The sequence below is a fragment of the Barbatula barbatula genome (genome assembly GCF_947034865.1).
Source record: "Barbatula barbatula genome assembly, chromosome: 11".
In the NCBI taxonomy this organism is placed as follows: Eukaryota; Metazoa; Chordata; class Actinopteri; order Cypriniformes; family Nemacheilidae; genus Barbatula; species Barbatula barbatula.
Window position 1 is genome coordinate 18,110,271 of NC_136774.1, and position 19,863 is coordinate 18,130,133.

Below are 19,863 nucleotides of genomic sequence, written 5' to 3' on the forward strand. Positions count from 1 at the left end.
AGATGTATTCCCATACTTTTACGGAAGGGGGGGTTGTCATGATTTACAGTCTTGAGTCGGGTGAGAGGTTGACCTCGCCCGAGTCTGCTGCATTACCTCTGATGTGTTTATGATGATGTTTGGCCATTAAAAGCTTTATTTTGAAGTCTTGTATTTCTGCCCTTGAGGTGAATTAAAGCTCAGCTTATATGCCCATTCTACTCCTATTCAGTTTCAGGACAGAAATGTTTTTGAATAGAGTCGTTTTGGAGAGATTTGATGTAAGATGTGAGGTTAATAGCAGGTTCAGTTGAGTATTTTAAATAGAAAGAGCTGGCTGTGTGCTTTTCATAATGACAATGACTACAAAATGTTAAGCTCTAAAGTAAGGTGAAAACGAAATCTCAAGCGGTCGGCCTTGAATAGTCATATAGATTAAAATCAATGGAGTTTATATTTTTGAAATTTGCGACTCCGTCTGTGATATTGTAGGCTAAAGTTTTAATCTATTTATGAAATTAGGGGCATGACACTGGCCATAAAATGCTGTATTACTGTAATAGATCATATCGGTGCTGTCCTTCTTAAACCTTGTATCTCCAAATTTCACATAAATCACTATTATTAGTCAGCCTTTGTTTGGATTTTGCAAGTATCTTACCAATGTGACAGTGACGATATGATCGATTATTTAACAGTATTCAAGTTTTTATTTATAATAATAAAATAAATTCAAGTTGGATTCCTAAACATTGATTTGAATCTTTGACACAGCTTTACAGAATGTTCTTTACTTCAGCTGTATTTTTACTGGTACACCGTGTTTACATCGGTTGCGGCACGGCGCGATGCGACAAAAGAACACATTAAAATCATTTTTGTCCACAGTTTATGCGTCGCGTCAGGTTAAGACAAGGTGATAGTATCACATTTTGCTGAAGAAAGTAAGAAGTCATATTTTTCTCTAAATAATATTACTAAAATTATATTTTATCCCACATTTCTCTTCCGATGTCTTGTTTCTGGTTTGTAAATTGCTGAATCATTTTAAAACTTTAGTTTTAGGTTGAAGCAGATATTAGGAAGACTTGTGAGAATAATGAGAAACAAATTTTGGTTATATGATTTTCAGTTATAGAATAAAAATAGAATTTCCAAACTTAAAGCTTTATTTTTTGCGGATATAAACTGCATTTTTCTTCTTTGTTATGCAGCCATAATTGGTTATTGTGCATTATTTTACGCACAATACGCTTTATACTTCATGCATTTATTTGATATGAAAGTGAAAAGAGACTTGGGACAACATGCCGGTATCCTTCTGTACGCAGACACTGCATCACCCTGGCTTGCAATTGTTAAAATTTCAATTACAAACATCTGCTAGAGTACCATTATGTTTGTCTGTCACGGTATCGAAAACTTACACGTTATCAACCGCATCAGCACGCTCTATTATGCATAACTTGTTCATACTAATTAACCAACAAACCGTATAGGTGACTAAAACTCGGATCAAACCGGTGGTTTCATGGTGTAAGAGGTATTCCACAGTCTTGGAATGGGGCCTGAATAGAGAAAAGCCAATTTCTCCAGATGTTAGCTTAGGCACAGTTTGTTAATTCAGCTCGTTTATATTTTGCCAAAGCTGTTAAGCAGCATCCGTCTACGGTTCCTTCTCTCTCCTCTTTTCCTGTATGTCTGTTTCTGTGTGTATTCGGCACTAAACTGTTCGTTTTTTTGTGGATTGCTGTATCTGTCTTGATGTTTTTCATAACCGTGGTGAGTGAAAAATAGCTTGGGGTACCTCTGCACGACTCTGCTCTGCTGGTTCACCCCGATGCCACACTCCATCAATTTAGCATTACTGCTCCGTGAAAAAAAAACATGGAGCCAGAGTGTCTCTCACTTCCATTTCTCTGTCTGGAGATATAGAATGATGCTGTATATCAAGGCCTGGTCTTTAACATGCATAGACCATTAAGTATGTCTTTAATACCCTGTTTCATCCACTATGAGAAAACCAAAGAAAGAGGCACCGGTCTGCTTTAAACAGGCCTGATAAATGGCTTTGAGGCTTTAACTGGCCTGTGTCTGGAGGGCAGCATATTAAAATGCTTGTGGCAGAGAGAGAAAACGAATAGGATTTCATGCTAGAAAGCAGTAAACACAGAATGCCAAACAACACAGTCCAGAACATGGCTGTCGGGCTCTGAAATGAGTTTGCCTGGTTTAGCCGATTCCCTCTGGGGTCCGAGACGGGGGTTAGCTGTTTCGGGTCACTGGAGCAGATTTTGGGGTATGTTTAGTGAAGGAATCAGTCATCTCTTGGCTCCGACTTCTTCCGGTTCCCAATGTTTTTTTACCCCATCTAAAAAGCCTGAAAGCATTCCAGGCATTCTTTGGCATTACTTTCTGTGTATTCAATTGTCTCTTGGTAAACTGTTGCTTTCTTACTAACTGAGGTTTTGTCTTCTCTTGCTTAATGCAATCATGACCAACACGAGTTAGTCAAAATTTTACTTCTGTATTGTGACATTTTCAAGGGAACAGCATTGGGTCGCTATTCTTGATGAAGATCATTTTAGTGCTGTCAGATTTAATAAAAATGTTTTTGCGTTTATATAGTATATACTAGTGAAGCATGTGTACAGTATGTATATATAAATACACAAAAACGTGTAAATATACAAGACACACGCACACTATATAAACGCAAACATTTATTTTGGAATAAATTAATCGATTTGACAGCACTAAGAATGATATAATTTTTACATAATAAATATTTTGCGGTGATACTCCAAACAAACTGATTTGAGTCATTAAATAAAACCATGTGTTGGAATTGGAGATAAACCAAAAATTAAGTTTGGAATGAACCGTGTGTTGGAATCACATGGTTTTGCATCCAAGAGCTGTTAAAGCAATCTGATAACATAAGGTCACAATGTGGGTTTGTATATTTCATGATAGGTTCAGACCAGGGCATGAACCATTTGCCCATACCAAATAGTCGGTTGCTATTGCTTGCAACATGGAAACACTGTCAACTGACTCTCTGTATGAGCCTTATGCAAGTGAATTGATCTTCAATTTTTCCACAGTTATGAACTATGATAGTCCGTAGTTATTTAAATGAACCAAGACCTTATTTAACTCCAGAATCACCCATTAGGATCGAATGTTGGATAGTGGTTTAATTTCAGTTCTCTGCAAGATAATGAATGCGTTAATTCAGCTCTGTACTGATCACTTTTCTCATTAATTCCATTCTCTACTTTCATGATCAGTATTTTATCTGGGACACCCATAAATGAAGTTTGCTCTCAAATACTCAAATGAATTATCACAACCAAATCTCTTGGGGCTTCGTAATGAAATCAGTGCCTTTCTTTCTTTACCCAGAATGCATGTCATCAGCACATTTCATCTCAAAGTAGGGCTCATAATGACCATATTCATATACAAAGCATTTGAATTTCAACAAGCTGTAAGTGTCTGTGCTATTCTCAGTGTGCAGCATGGTGCTGTATTAGCGAGGGGACCACTTGCTAGTCAGCTCCAAATGTATGATGTGGTTTTGAGTGACTATATGGAAAAACAAATCAGAATGCTGAAAAGCGCTGCTTTCAACAGCAATATATAGTAAAAAAGGCATCGTCACAACATTTTTGTAATATCCTGTCCTCTTTAGGTAGTTGGTGTTTGAAGGCAGCAAGTGATACAACAATGCTTCCTTCAAGGATATCCCACATTCCCGTGCATTTCTGGGGTCAACACGTCTATCCAGAAATGAGCATTGCAGTTATCAAATCTTTGCTTTTATTTGATCTGAATTGTTGGACATGCACGATTGTGCTTTGACACACTGTCTAAAACCAGATTTGCCCGTAGTTCATTAACTGCATGGGCATCAATGATGTGTCCATTCATCTGCTTTTGTTCTTTAGTCTCAATTGACCGATCCTTCCTCAGAGTATTGTCAGTAGATCAGACTTAATTTAGCGGAATACCAAGCTCTTATTGATTAGGTGAGTGATTTGTTATCTTAAGTCATCAGTAACAGCTTCCTAATGGTCATTCAGAGATATTGTCGCCCGTTTCACACAGTCTCTTAATGGACTTATTTACAGTAGATAATTACCATCTCAAGAGTAAATAATTACACAGACATGGGAAGTTTTGTAGCCATTCGAGAGCTATTTTGATGTCTTATTTATTTGACACACCTAGCTTAAACTGATGAGTTTGTTTGCTGTCTTGAATAAGGCAGACATTAAAAATGCTGTGCTTCAGGAGAGCTTTCAAATCAGCTCTACAGAATTAAAAAGGCATATAATCCAGTTGATGTGTTCAAGAGCCATATATTGTTTAAAGTGAAAGTGTGGAATGTAACAGTAAAATTGTTTCTATTTTCCAAAAAAGTAAGCCATTTATATAGTACTTTCAAACACTGTTACGTTGTGCCGCTTTCATCTGCGTCTGCCTCAAGAGTACATCTGAAAATATCTCAAAGGGATAACCCAAAAATTCTGCCATCATTTATTCACCCTCTTGTCATTTCAAACCTGTATGCTTTTTTTCTTGTGCAGAGCACAAAAGAAGATACTTAGAAAAACGTTGGTACCCGAACAACGGCGGTACCCATTGACCTGCTTTGGTTTTGTGTCCATACAGTAGAAGTGAATTTACCAATAACAATATTTTACAAAATATCTTCTTTTGTATTCTGCAGAAGAAAGAAAGTCGTACAGGTTGGAAATGACAAAAGAGTGACTAAATGATGACGGAATTTTCATTTTGGGTGAACCGTCCCTTTAAATGAGATTAAAATGTGATTTTACATTTCGTAAGAACAATGAAAACGCAGTCAAAAAAACATTTCTATCTTTTGTTTGTGTGCGTGAGGTTGTCAAATTCATGCATGAAAGGGTTAAAAGCTAAACCTGTTTGGTGAAGTCATGGCAGCATTAATGTGTTCATGTTCTGATTGACATTTGTAATAATTACAACTGTACTCGCCCTGGGACTGTGTATCGGAGCTTGTATTTACCTCACCCCCTGCATCTGTTTAGCTTGCCGTCTTGTGAAACTCTATAGCTAAGCGTTTGTAATTATGTTAATGAAATGCGTGAGGCCTGGCGCATGCTTGTAAATGATTAATAGCGGCTATACAATAGAATCACTGATATCAACTTGTGGCAACGTCTTTTAGTTCCAGCTATCCTGTTCCCGTTTATTTCCCGTTTGGCCTTTATTCCTTTCTTCTTGTTCATGCAAGCCTATTGTTGGCCATAATTTGCTGCATCGGGTGTTGGACTATTAATGTGTGGGGCAGCCTTGTTCAACTTCAATGGGAAGAATTCTAGAAATGTCCTGGAAAGATAGTAAGCCCTGATAAAACGTCACAAGTCATTTCACTATAGAAATAGACCCACAATGCCTGTGGTTGTGTGTGCGAGCGTTCATGTACATTTGTACGTGTCGGACAGCGAGGTCATGCCGTGACAAATGAGGGCTGGCTGTTTTGCATTGTGGAACTCAATTGGCACTTAGCCACAGGAAAATAAGAAGGTTTTTTTTGAATAATGAAATTGAGGCTGCTGGATTTTAATACATGTACGTGTCGTTTTAACACCCAGGCTCTGAAAAGCTCAGCTCTGATTTGTTTACGTTCGCACTGTGACTGTAACAATCAGCATTTCTTCTTAAGTTTCAAAGCAAATGTTCTCGCTTGTTAACGCTCAAGTTGAGGGATAGCCGAGGACTGTTCATTCTTATATTGTGTTTCATGCTATTGAAACCACTGACCACTGTGGAAAATGTATCAGTAACGCATGAAGTCCGGGCTTGTAGTTTCCCAGGCTTTTAATACAACAATCCATTGTACAATACATTCGTATGGTATGAAAAGCATTCTTTACTTTTCATAAATAATAGTTTTCCCGTTCTTAATGCCATAGCAGTGAATAATGCGTATAATAGAAATATCTGTAATATACATTTTTGGCTATCCTTACTTAAAATTATGTTCTGAAGCTTTCGTGGCTGATTATATCCTTTTTACACAGGAGCATTTGGTTTGGCTTTTACGAACAATAGTATTGTGGCAGTTCTCCAGAGCTTTTCTTTGACTCTCTGAAGTGCAGAAGTAATTTTCCAGGAAGATTGCAACGCACTTTAATTTGTGTTTTTATCACATCATCTCTGTTTCTGAGATGTTTTAAGAGGCCAGACACTTGGGTAAAACAATACCTGCGTATTCAACATTTCATCTTTAGGAATTTTATTTAAAAGTCAACATCCATCCATACTGCAGCATTCTCAAGCACACACACATGCAGGCACAACACTGTGAATGTTGCCTCTTGTGCTTTTATGCATCATACGCCAATGCAAAAGCTGTGATCATAAAGATGAAAACTAAAATATAAAGCAATCCCAGAACGCATTGTAACAAGCTTATTAAAATAATCAAGGCTTGATTTATACTGCCTTTTATTACCCTATATGACTTTCGATAATGCAAAGCATCAGTTTTTCAACCTACAGTTTTTCAAATCAATCACTTATAAAGTTTCATTTGAGAAAGTTTGCTGTGTAAAGCCAGCTTCATATGTAGGTAATATACAGCAAGACATCGCACTTCACACTCGAGCCCCCTCCCCATTTCTGTGTCAATCTGAAGCCCCTTTGTTTGACGTCCCCCGGGTTCAGTTCTTGGCCCTACGCCTTTGATGACGGTTCTATAACACACCATCGAATAGCCATTAGTGTTCAGTGTCACAAATTCTATTGGTGAATGACTTAATTGCTGATCTTAATCTCTGGGGTGTTGGAATGATGATAGAGGTGTGTGTGTGTGTGTGTGTGTGAGAGAGAGAGATAGAGAGAGAGAGAGAGAGAGAGAGAGAGAGAGAGAGAGAGAAAGAGTCCAAGTGTTGGTTTTCTTCCTCAACTAAATTGTGACCAGAAATGTGCATCTTGCCAGATCTTCAGATCTCTTCTCTCTGTATGTTTCAGAGCCCCGCTGCCATGACGACTGTGGTCAAACCTTTCATCAGACTCCTCTGGCTCCTGCGGTTGGGGTGCGCGATTTTCCCGGAGGAACAAGGACCCCTGAACTTCATCCACACCGAAGGTAAAGATTTCTCCGTCACACACACAGCCAGTCAAGAGCAGAGTAGGACCTTGTCTGCTCAATAAAGCTCTCAGCTTTCACTTTCCTATGCAGAGCAGACATGTGATTGATCACCGTTCAATAGCATTGATCCCGTGAATCCCGACTTAACTCCTGCGGGTCCATCAAAGCTGAAAAATGAGAAAAGCAGGGGTTTTATAGCGCTCGTTGGGCTGAAGGATTAACAAGCGGAGCTTCACGAAGCTCCTGGGAAAATCGTATCACATAGTGAGAGAGGAAGTGATAGAGAGGAGAGTAACAACAGTACTTGACAAGAAGGACGAACGATGGGGGAAAACTATCAATACCAGTCAAGACCAGAGGCAGCTGTCAATGTTTTTATTCTTTGAGTAATCTAAGATTTTCTTGTCTTAAAGGAATAGTTCACATGTTATCATTTCAAACAAGTTCGACTTTTTTTGCAGAAAACAAAAGAAGGTATTTTGAAAAATATTGGTAACAGAAAAGTGTTGGTCCACATTGACATGCATTATTTTTGTGTCCATACAATAGAAGTCAATGGGGATCAAATGGTTTTCAATTATTATTACAATATCTTCTTTCGTGTTTTGCAAAAGAAAGAAAATCACACAGGTTTAAAATGACAATAGGGTAAGTAAATGATGACAGAATTGTAAAGGAACATTTCACCCAAAACTAAAAAAAACGCTTTTTTTTCCAAATATGTATGCTGCTATTTTCTCAGTGAGGCACAAAAGTGTAATTAAAAAAATATCCTCTACACCATAATAGGTTATAGAGAATAGTTCAGAAAAGCTTCAAAAACATAATAAAAGCATGATTTTTTTAGTCCATGTGACTCATGCGCTATATTCCACATCTTCTCAAACATCAAATGTGCCCTATTTGCTTTAAGAGCTGCAGTGAACAAGAATACATGTGTGAATAATGTCTTTTGCTTTTATATCCTATGGCTTTAAAAAGCACTGCGAACAAGTGATATGGTTTATTTTGTGGTGTTTTGATACTTTATTCTGGATTTTAAAGCTTGACATACATTGTCATTACGAACTGTTGATGTATGATTTACAGATGCATACAGATTCTATAAAAAGATTGCGCTCAACAAGACGAGTAGTTTTTATGTTGTACCACACAACCCTCACTCAACCCTCTCTCCATTGATCTCTGACTCTTCTCTCCTCTCCACGCAGTCGTGAGACGATATCCTGTGTTTCTTGGCCGACCTCATCGCTCGTCTCTCAGACAAGAGCCCTTACACATTCAGAGAGTCCTGCAGGTCAATCGTACCCTTTACATCGGAGCCAGGTAGGGTGTGAAATAATAGAGATTAATGCGTGAGTACCCTGTGATTATTCTTAAATTGGCATCAGTAATTACCTGCACACAGACGTGTGTTTAAGCTAATTATTTGAAAATCAAAAACAATTTCTTTTAAGATCAAGAGTCTGAATTGCTACTGCGCCTACATGATAATTAAACAACTTTCGAACCATTTTGAGGAAATGTTAGCTCTACTTCGGTAGTTGAGGTTGTAAATAAAGACCATGGGCACATGTAGTCTCCAGCCACACAAACAGTGTTTGTCACGGGTGGGTTAGAATAACCCCAGTGTCTGAAGAGCTTTTGGGCCTGATGATTGGCAAGGCTAGGAATTCGAGTCATGGGTCAGTAATGATTTGCAGTTCTACTTGCAGTTGTTTCTGCCTCATAAGAGTTGGTGTTTAAAAATCCATAAACAAAAATAAAACTTCAGTAGGTTTCGTCCTGTGAATTCTGTGCTGCTGGACAGATGGGGAAGTTGATACATATGGTCATAGTTACAGAACGCTGTATGGGTCCAGTGGGGACACGCTACTCTAATAAAGAGTCTTAGACTGTGTCAGGAAATGAGTCGCCCGGCTGGACCTTAGAGCGTCAACCGTGTCAAACTTTAAATCCCAACAATAAATTCAACACAAGGTGCCATACAACTTCAGATACCAGAATTAATTTTCTCATAATAAAATGCCAGAAGTCCTCAGCCTTAGTATGCCATTGCCTTTGAGTCATTTAGTCAGTAAGATACTCAAAGCCAAGCAACCGTATCGCTCTTGCCTTCCACTGTAGTGCCGCTGTTGACTGTGTCGTTGAAATTCAAGCCCTACTGTGTAAACTCAGCAAATTTTATGTACCTATCAGTGTCTGAAGGAAATAGAGGTGTTTGCCGTAGCCGACAGAAAATGTCCTCGTGGAAAAGGAGATTTATTTAGCCAATGACTCAAGAGGGAGCGTTTGATAACGACGGAAACATTAAAAGCAAGAAATAGGTGGCAAAACTGCTTAGGGGAGCGAGAGAGAGAGTGTGAAAGTGAAGTTTTAGGTCAAGGATATAGAGCTCCTGAAATGAATGAATTAAGTTCACAACGATGTGCTCAAGTCTGATAAGGTGGTATAGGGAGGCTAAATCCTGTTAGTATTAGCATAACGCTCAAGGCCATGCCCTGGGAAAGCAGCCAGAGTCTTGACTTCACGGTATTACCTGGCCAACACCTGGTCAGGGATGAGAAAACAAAACTATTTTATTGAACAAACTCAAATCCATCGAGTGGACTCCCACGCAAGTAGCTACAAACTTTTAACCAGATGCAGACGTGTTGGGAAAATTCACACTGACCCGTAAATAAACACGCATGAAGACGAATGGGGTGTTTCTTTCTTGATCTGTATAAATAATGAATGTCATCAGTAAAGAGAGCAGTGAGAGGACCGTTGCCTTGCCCGGCGGCCCGGTTAAGTCACATTAAATCAAGCCTCAGCCCCCTTATAGTATTTGACCTCCTCAAAGGTCAAATCTTTCAATTAGGCTCAGGAGTGAAACTCAACACATTCCAGCCTCAAACCTGTCACGAACGGTGCGGGAACGGTTCCTGCTGACCTGCTGGTCACGAAAAGGCCGGCGGAGGTCGGACACCGTCTGAAAGACGTGCAACATCCACAGACACAGAGAAAAAGAACATCTCAATGGCTCAGCTGTCACCGCGGCTGCCTCCACAGATGCTGAGGGATGCGGGCGAATGGTGCGAGACCTCCCATGCCTCCCTTAACACTGCAATTGTCAGAGCTCACTGAAAAATGACAGAGCCTCCAGAAATCTCTTTCTCTTTCAGCTGTCGTCTTCGTAACCTGAAGTTAAATGTAGTCGGGCCCCCATGAGAGTTTTTGCTTCTGTTAGGCCTATTGCTGCTTGTCAGTGTGTCAGATTATAAATGTTCAGTCAAATATTTCTTGAGACGCACCAGATGAGGGAATACAGTAATCTTAGACCAAACATACAGTAATGTATTGTATGATACAGTAAGGTCGCCATCCAGATCTATGTAATGTATCAATGTAAAACTTTTGCTTTTTTTTCATCCACCTGGGAAAAAATGTATTCCTGTAAAAAGTAGTAGAAGTAAAAAAGAGCTTTCTTTAAAAAGTAGTAGTGAATTACTAAAATAATAATGCTTTAGCAAGGATTATGAACAAGATAAAAAGGTTAGGGCTGTCACGATATCAGATATTCAATACTCGGTTTGATGGCCAAAAGATGACCAAAAATCTCAGTAATGGTAGTATCACACTAATTTTGCTTTTCCCAAATAAAGAGATGATGCCATCAGTTAAATTCAAGTTAATTTTGTTTATTTTGTGATCGGTCTGTTATTTGGTCAATGAGTCACACAAAATAGAAGTGCATGGCGACAGAGACAGAGTTTGCAACCATTGTGAGTCCTAATTTAAAAAAAGATTTTGTTTGCTTAAACATCGTTTAAGATGTAACGATATGGGTAGAATTAACACAATACTGATAATCGTGGTTTTTAATTTCACAGTTATTGTCGATACTGGTATACTGTGACACCCCAAGTTTGTGTACAAAATTGTGTCCAAACAGAAGAACGGATGGTTTCCACTTGTCCCAATCATGTTGCAATAAAAGCAGTTTTGTGTTCTGTTCTAGCCAATGGTCGGCATTACTTGTCCAAACCATTCATGTTGTTTGGTTACATCGTGTACCATAACACTTGGTTTTTATGTTCATGTAAATGTGACAGTACTGAGGAACTCCAAACAGACCTTTTGCTTTGCTCTGTGTATGGCCGATTGTATTCCGTATCCTAAACTTTGTGCTCTCTAAATAAGGCAAGCACTGTGTAAGTGTATGATAATTTTAACCAGGGCACTTAGGGGCCGTCCTGCTCAGTGAGGGAATAGCCAAGGGGGATTCGCTTTAACAAACCACACAGTGAGGGATTGAATAATTTATAGTCCGTCTCAACAGACTCCGCTCAAGAACGCACACACAGGATGGGTTTTTGTTGATGTGCTCCACAGAGGAGTGATGAAGATGGAAGGCTTTGACAGATAAGATCAATACTACTGCATCTCATGAACGTCTCTGCAAGCCTTGCAAATTCACAGATTACAACATACAAGTGAGAGAGAGAGGTTCTCCGTGCCACACAAGATTTCATATCCCTCATCTCTTTAGTCAGGCCGCATACACAAGCTCTTAGCCTTTGATCAATATGCAGGCATAGGCTACACTACTTTATAACACCAATTGTGCTATGATTAAAAGAGATCAGATTAAAAGACACTTTCGCAGACGCCGTAAGGTTATGGGGAAATTATTAAATTGGTAGAAGGGAGGCCCCTTAGTGAGAGCACTGGATGTTGAGTTCAGTGAGTGAAGAACTGCATGCATGTGGGGATGGATTATGAATTATGGAGGGGAAGTTAGGCATATTGCATTGCAAAGAACGGTGGTTATTTAAGACGAGCTGTGAGGAATTGTTTAACTGTGTTTGCTTTGGGTAAATTCATGCAGTTTAAGGGATACGCAATTTGTTGCTTTGATATGTTGAAGTTGAGTATGCCAGGTTGAGTACTTTGGCTTTAATAGACAATAGGGTCTCTGTGTTTTATAATGCACAATGTTAGTTGTGCTGTGCTCTGCTGTGGGCACCATCTCATTGTCTCTCTCTCGTGTCAGGGATGACCTTTTCCGTGTGGAGCTGGACAATGTGGTAGGTGAAGAGATGTTTTACAGCAAGGTGAGATTTTACACCAATAACACACTTTCACACAACCTTTGTGCTGAAAAGAACAGACCTCATTACTGAACTTTATTCCAAACTGTGTTACAGAAGAGGACGTGGGAATCCAACAAAAATGACATCAGAATCTGTAGAATGAAGGGAAAGCATGAGGTGAGTAGAGGATCTGACATACAAGTTATAATTCATGTACTTTTCTGTTTTATACCATGATATTGATTTCCTGACACAAAGCCGTTAAAATTATGATTTAAAACTTGATTAGGAGATGTAATTTGATTTCTGAGACATTTCTAATGTGGGGGAACATGTGGCCATGTTTGTTTTTATAATGGTGGAGATTTTCCATTGACTTTCATAGACATTATGTATATTTGTAAGTTTTTGTGTGTGTGTGTGTGCGCGTGTTACTTACTGTATATCCACAAACTCCAGTTAAACATTATGTTAAATTAAAAGCTTTTACACATGTGTGGCATTGTTTCTGCTCACACTCAAGTGCAATCAATAGGAAGCTGGTCACAACTTTGCAAGAAAATCACTGTTTCCGCTGTGTGTCCTTGTAAAATGGAGAGGGATGTCAAAAGCAGCCAAGAGTCTCGCCCACACACTACCACTGCCGAAGTCTTCCTTTCACACGCCCTTTCTGCTTCGGCCTCTGGAATGCTGGGTATTTTGTATGACTTCAATGAGATTGCAAGGGAGTTTTTATTGAAAGGTGTCTGTGTGGGATGGATGTCTTAATCCCCTCCAGGCGAAAAAACGACTTATTTAACACCGAAAGTGACACCTGACATCGAATCTGGGTGAGAGTGAGCAAGACAAAGGGATGGCAAAAAAGCAGATGAGATGACGCATAAAAATGAAACGGAAAGAGAAAGTGGGCTACTGTCCCACCTGTGTGCCCTAAGGATGTGCAGAAAGAGCAGGAATCAACATAAATCAAAAGGAGAGAGAGAGAAATTAGATAAGAAATATCTTAAGCAGTGGTTAGGGGTCAGACTGGACTGTATTAGCTTATATAAGTTGAATTTTGTTTATCCATGGTGGTTTTAAAAGCACTCCACAAGTTGTACTAGACTCCTCCACATGACACATCTGGCCTAAAGAGAGATTTAGCCTGAAGGTACAAAGTGAAAAACGATTTAATTTTCTGTATCAACAAATCAATGTAAATACATTAGGTTACGCCACCAGAACTAAATTAATTAGTTCCATCAGAAATTCTTAAGAAAAAAATTCCATGTTATTTATTTTTACAGTTCACGCTTGAGAAATAAAAGGAATTAAAGTGATGGTAGAGAGTGAAGAGATAGAGAAAGACTGAGCATTGCCCTCTAAGAGTTAATAAGCCTGCAAACATGAGAGGTCATGCAGAGATAAGCCAGACGAGACAAGCTCTTAAACAGAACCCAAGATCACACACTGAGTGGACAGTGATACACACACACACACCTGGACACACACATCGTCCTCTTGTCCTCCTGTGTGAGTCCTTGTGTTGTCACAGTGATACATTTGCAACTGGGGTAATTGGTTTTGGTAATTAAATGTTTCTGCACGGCTGATCTAGGAGGCCACGCGGCTGTAATAGGGAGGGAAATTTAATCTTCCCATCTATGGCCTCTTCATCTGAATCTGCAGGAGGCCATTTTGAATCTGTGATGAATGCAGATGCAGTATCTTCTCTCACTACAACTGTCAAAAGGAACTAGGCTGACACATACAGTACGCACACACCGAGGCTTTGGTGCTAGTTTAATGCAGATCAACTCGGAGCGCAGCTGGTGCATAGACAAAATACATTCTTAGCCAATTTCGCAGACACTTTCTATTATGATTGACAGCGCTTATTCAAATTGTATTATGAATAATGTGCAGATACAGCTCGTTGGACTTCCAATTACGTGCACACGCCTCGATATGAAAAGCAAGTCTGAATCTAGAATTTAGAAGAACCACCCAAAATATGGACTCTAAAGCAATATGAAAGGTACATGAAGCGCTCTGAATCTGAATCCTAAATCAGAATGAAATGTAAATGAAGCGCTCTGAATCTGGATCCTAAACCAAAATGATATGTAAATGAAGCATTCTGAATCTGGATCCTAAACCAAAATGATATGTAAATGAAGCATTCTGAATCTGGATCCTAAAACAGAATGAAATTTAAATGAAGCATTCTGAATCTGGATCCTAAACCAAAATGATATGTAAATGAAGCATTCTGAATCTGGATCCTAAACCAAAATGATATGTAAATGAAGCATTCTGAATCTGGATCCTAAAACAGAATGAAATTTAAATGAAGCATTCTGAATCTGGATCCTAAACCAAAATGATATGTAAATGAACCACTCTGAATCTGGATTCTAATTCGGATGAAAACAAATACATCACTCTGAATGAAAATAAAAGAACCACTCACATGACAAAATGCTTTATTTGGTTGTAAGGATTTTAATAATTGCATTTTTTGCGTTTATGTGTTGTTAGTTTGGGTTTTGCTTTCTGAATGGTCACATTTTACAGGGATACTGGTTTCATTCTGTAGTCCTTAATGTAGTCTGCGCAGTCTTTCAGTCACACTACTGCATCCTTAATCTCTGTGATCGCTGGGGTTAGTCTCCAGCCTGCTTTCAATGTTGATGTTAGCCCATGGTGTGTTCACCAGCCATTAGCATCAAAGTGTGTTTGTGAAATACAGCAGAGCTGAAGAACATTTGTAGATGAGCCCTACAGCATCCACAGGAAGAGAAATGACACAAACACACGATCTCTCACTCACATGCACAAAACCCAATTTACTCATCTTTGCAAACACACACAAAACCACACTCGCTTAAGTGTTTTCTGGCAGATGTGTGCTAATTTGGCCCCTGCTGTTAATGCGGTCCCTGTCTGACCGAGGCTGCTGTCACAACAATTACAAAGATTTTTCTAGAGATGACAGTGTTGTAAGAAGAGAAAGAGGGGGAAAAGAAGGGCACGGCCAACTTTCTTTGCTCTTTCTCTCAAATCCCTGCGCAAATCTCTCTCCCGTAGTCTGAGAAAGAGACTGGGCTTAGTATGCAATGGAAACTTTTGAGAGTTTAGCATTTTTTATTGTAAATACGACTCTTTCATTATGTCTGAAGTGGTTGAGAGGACATCAATGGGATCAGAAATGACCCTTTGTTACTCTCACAGGAGAGCTTATCTGAAGTAATGTGCAATTGACTTCTACAGTGGATGGAAACCTGAGACTGAGAATTGGAGTCAAATCTAATTTACAGTAAGTCTCAAAAATTGACATGGAGCGTAAATTCGAGGCACAACTGAAATCGCGACACTATACAAATGCGAGTCTCTCGGGGACTCTCGGTTGCTCTGTTTACCTGAATGCACCTCTGTTTTTCAACAGAAGAGCTTTTTTCTAGGACACCATGAAATAATAACTTGAATTAAATGAATTGTTATGCAGCAATGTTGATATACTGTACTTACTAACACAAGAGATTTGAGACTCAGTTGTGCTTGAGAAACGGAAATCTGCTGAAATAGATTTGGCTATCGTGAGACACCATTATAAAAGAATGTGTTTAGATATCCCTGAAAATGGAATGTAGGGAGAATTACTGTATTATCAGATGTGCGGTGTCTGTATAGACATCATGTCTGGAGACTCGGATAGAGAGAATGCACTTGCACAGGTCAGCATCTGTTCAAGAAAACATCTGTTAGAGAGACAACACCCGTTTAGAGAATCTCACACACGGACACACACACACATAAGCTTGGGTGGCAGCTTATCCATACCCTGAGCATAAATAATTTATTACTTTGACACAAGCAGTGAGAATTTGCAGTCAGGACCATGCGATCTGTATAGACACGGTGATGGAGCTGTGCATGCTTTGAAACAAAAGTAACCGATGTGACCATTTTAGAAGAGAAATAATTTGAGAAATCTTAATAACTATTTTACACTTTCTTTCAGTTTAGCAGAAAAAAACATGAACGTGGATGGATGCTTTGGCAATATTATATATAAAGCAACAAATAAATAACAATTCGTAAGAGAGCCAACGAAGGCCCAAAGCAGAGAACAGATTCAGAAAACATACAGAGAGAAAAAAGCAAGGGATACAGAACGATACAGGCGATGGATAAAAGGATAATTGGGCTGGTGGCAAGGGAATAAAGGGATGAGGGAAGAGAAGGCCATTGAAAAGCATCGAGGAGGAGAACTGATGGTGCAGTGGACACCCAGCTCTACAGAAAACCCCTAATGGACTAATGAATAGTGTGTAAATGAATCAAACCACTTTGATATTACGAAACAAGGGCTTGAAATGAGAAAGAGCAGGTGATGGTTATTGAAGAATTGGAGTAGAGTGAGAGGGCTTTTGTTTATCCAGGAGATGTGCTTTATCGCTTACCAGACCAGGAACCGTGCCAGGAACTCACATTTGTGGGGTGTTTGGACGCTTAGAGGTATTTGTCAGTTTTATCAGTAGAATTATAGGGTCTGCGTGCACATGGCTCCGACGGAGACGTGAATGCAAACATAAATACCGCTGACGCACAGAATACATCTGCATCCCAACACCCCTACCACCTACACATAATCCTGTTAAGATAAGAAATGCCTCTGTGTTACAGAAACGCTCACATGCGGCAGTGCATTGTGGGTAGACGTAAATGTGATTTAGTGTGTCTGTCAGTTGTTGTGCAGTCATTTTGTGATACGCCAACAGTCAGCATGTTAAGTTAACTTTTTGTGGGCTTTGTTGACACGACACAAGCTTCATGTGAATTGCTAAAGCAGCACAGAAATGCGCAAAAAAGAGCTGTAACATACAGTATGATTAAAATAACGTTCAAAATTCTTTTGAAAAAAGAAATGGACACAGTTAGTTTGAGACTACATAAATAATTGTTCTTGGCAACAACTGGTCTGATAGAAATCCAGATCAACATGGTGCGTTTTTTTTATTGTTTCATCTATCTTGCATCCTTGGACTGGAATTTAGTGCTGAAATAAAGAACGAAAAATAAAAAAATTGAACAAATCCGAAGAAACCTAAATCTGCCTCTATTTAATTATGTATATTGAACTTTTATTATTGGCTGTCAAATAAAAAGCAATATAATAATAAAGAGCGTATTCTCTTTATTTCGGTCTCTCTCCCCGCCGGAAAACAAGATCCCTGTCAGGACCTGAGCATCTGGAATAACACTCACTCCCAGCTCCTCCCCTTCAGCTCTTTTTGCACGTCCTCATCTCTCTCTCTCTCTCCATCCAGTAACATATTGCTGTAGTCATGTAGCCCCATTGCCCACAGGTTGCTGCCCATCAAATGGTGCCACGCTGGCGGGAACACATTGCGTATGCCTGCGGGTAGGCAGTACATGGGGGGCACGACACGCTGTGTTTCTCTCCACAGCTCCTAAAGCCCGTCACAGGTGCAGGGCTTAAACATGTGCATTCAATTGAACCGAGGTTTCGCAGAATGACTCACTCTGTCGTGCCACTGGTTTGCCAAGTGAATTGTTTGTACAGATGCAAACAATCCTTGGAATAAAATTGAAAGTGCTAAGAAACGTGATGTCATGCGGAGGGTAAATTCTTTTAAGAGCATTTGATTTAAGTGATGAATTACTTTCAATGTTGTTTTCTTTTTTTAGGACGAGTGCCGTAACTATATGAAGGTTCTGCTCAGCCGGCAGGGCGGATTGTTTATCTGCGGGACCAACGCCTTCAATCCGTTATGTGCCAACTACACTGTGAGTATGCCGTGATACTTGAAACCCTGCATATATGACACACACACACCCTAACACCAACCCGTCCAGCACTGTGTGTTTTAGACATGATTTATGCCTCAAATCATGCTAAAGATTATTGAGGAGAGCTATTACATTTCTGTTCAGACGTATTATTTTCCTCGGACAGTTTCCAGAATTCCAGAGGCTTACATGGACGGACCCGAGCTAAAGAGTTTCCAGTGTGGATTCTTGGGATTTTGGCTGATCCTACTAGCTAGAAAATACCCAGAAGACCCTAGCAAATATGTAGTGTCATGCTAAAAGCCATTGAAAACAATTCAATTCCTAAACATTTTGGTGAAGAGTGTTTTGCATTTGAAGTCACATAGAAAAAGGAGAAATCCACTTTATTATTGCTAACTGATCTTTATTATTTCTTATAAATCATACTTGATTTATTCCATCACACTGATTCCAGTCTTCACAGCTTGCTTTCTTATTAAACGTCAACTTTAAATGACCTCACACATACCAAATAGAAAAATTGTTCCTTGCTTTTTGTTTGTACTCTTTCTCCAACAATTCCAGAAAGCTGTTCCTAATAAAACGATAACATCAGAATCTGAACTTTCCTGTGTGTGGTCATGCCACTCGCACATTGTTTGAATCCAAGATTCTGAGCGTGTGTCATCTTCCATCCATCTGTCCAATGACTCTATCGCCCCCAGTGCACATGAGTCACATAAATGGAGGGTTTATCCACTACAGTTCCACCTACAGCATCAACTTCAATTCCGCATCCATTAACGTCCCACCTGAGCACCGCTCGTCTGTCTCACGCATCAGATCCGCCCCTTTTAAACCAATCACGCTAATGATATACAACCTGCTGGATAAAACAGAAAAACACATAATTACGAATCATCCGCTCTGTTGGAGTCAGTGTTCCACAGCATGCCTGACACACACACATAGATATTCTCATGAAAGTATCAAGGGAATTGAGAAGATGAAAGTTTGTGTATGCAGAAGTCTAGAGACTGTGAAGAAACTCGGTCTGTCAGGTCTGAAATACGCTGTTGTTGATCTGAGCGGTGAAAAGAATTACTGCTCACCTGTAATGCAACATTACACCTGTCAGGAGTTTAAGAAGCTCTCTGGAGACAGAAGTGGATGGTAGAGACAGTGCATGGGTTTATTTATAGTGTGTTTTAATGGTCTGGGGGCGATTCGTGGTTTCTTTTTAGTTTGAACTGTAATGGTACTATTAAGGGATGTATTTGAAATATTATGTTTTATTTCTTTACACATTCCCTTTTTTCTTATTTTGTGTTCATGACTGGAATGGCAAACTTGTATATTTGATGAGATTTACAGTATTAAGTTATAATCTTAATTTCGTTACTTTGGGTCCAGCAAGGTTGTTTTTCCTTTCAATACTGATGTGTATATTTTTCCTCTGTCTTGTGTGTGTGTGTGTCAGAGTGACACTCTAGAGATGGTTGGTGAAACTGTCAGCGGGATGGCTAGATCCCCATATGACCCAAAACATGCCAATGTGGCCCTGTTTGCAGGTGAGACCGCCACTATCTCTCCAGCTCTCATCCTGTTTGTTTATTTGCTTTGTTGTCTTTTTCATTAACAAAACTACACTAATATATCCAATATTCATACCAATATTCATTTTAATGCAGTTTTTATTTGGCCATAAACTTTGCTAAAGTGCCTTTGGGTGTCATAATACTTGCAAGTTTTAAAGCATTTCGGCTGCCACTGGTTCCAAAATGGCATTAGAGATATACATGTATGTAAGGATGCATACATTATGAATTTATATTTCTTTGTAAACTAGCCCTTTCATTAAAAACACATTTACAGCTGCAG

General features: G+C 39.3%; 1 protein-coding gene across 1 annotated transcript in view; it reads left to right on the forward strand.

Annotated features, from left to right (window-relative positions):
- Positions 1–19,863, forward strand: part of sema6bb (sema domain, transmembrane domain (TM), and cytoplasmic domain, (semaphorin) 6Bb) — a 91,791-nt gene that overhangs the window by 39,769 nt on the left and 32,159 nt on the right. Inside the window, exons 2-7 of the mRNA XM_079466898.1 lie at positions 7,006–7,123; positions 8,338–8,452; positions 12,165–12,225; positions 12,319–12,381; positions 17,899–17,997; positions 19,463–19,553. Coding sequence (XP_079323024.1) covers positions 7,018–7,123; positions 8,338–8,452; positions 12,165–12,225; positions 12,319–12,381; positions 17,899–17,997; positions 19,463–19,553 — 535 coding nt within the window. The 5' untranslated portion in view covers positions 7,006–7,017. The remainder of the gene's footprint in view (positions 1–7,005; positions 7,124–8,337; positions 8,453–12,164; positions 12,226–12,318; positions 12,382–17,898; positions 17,998–19,462; positions 19,554–19,863) is intronic.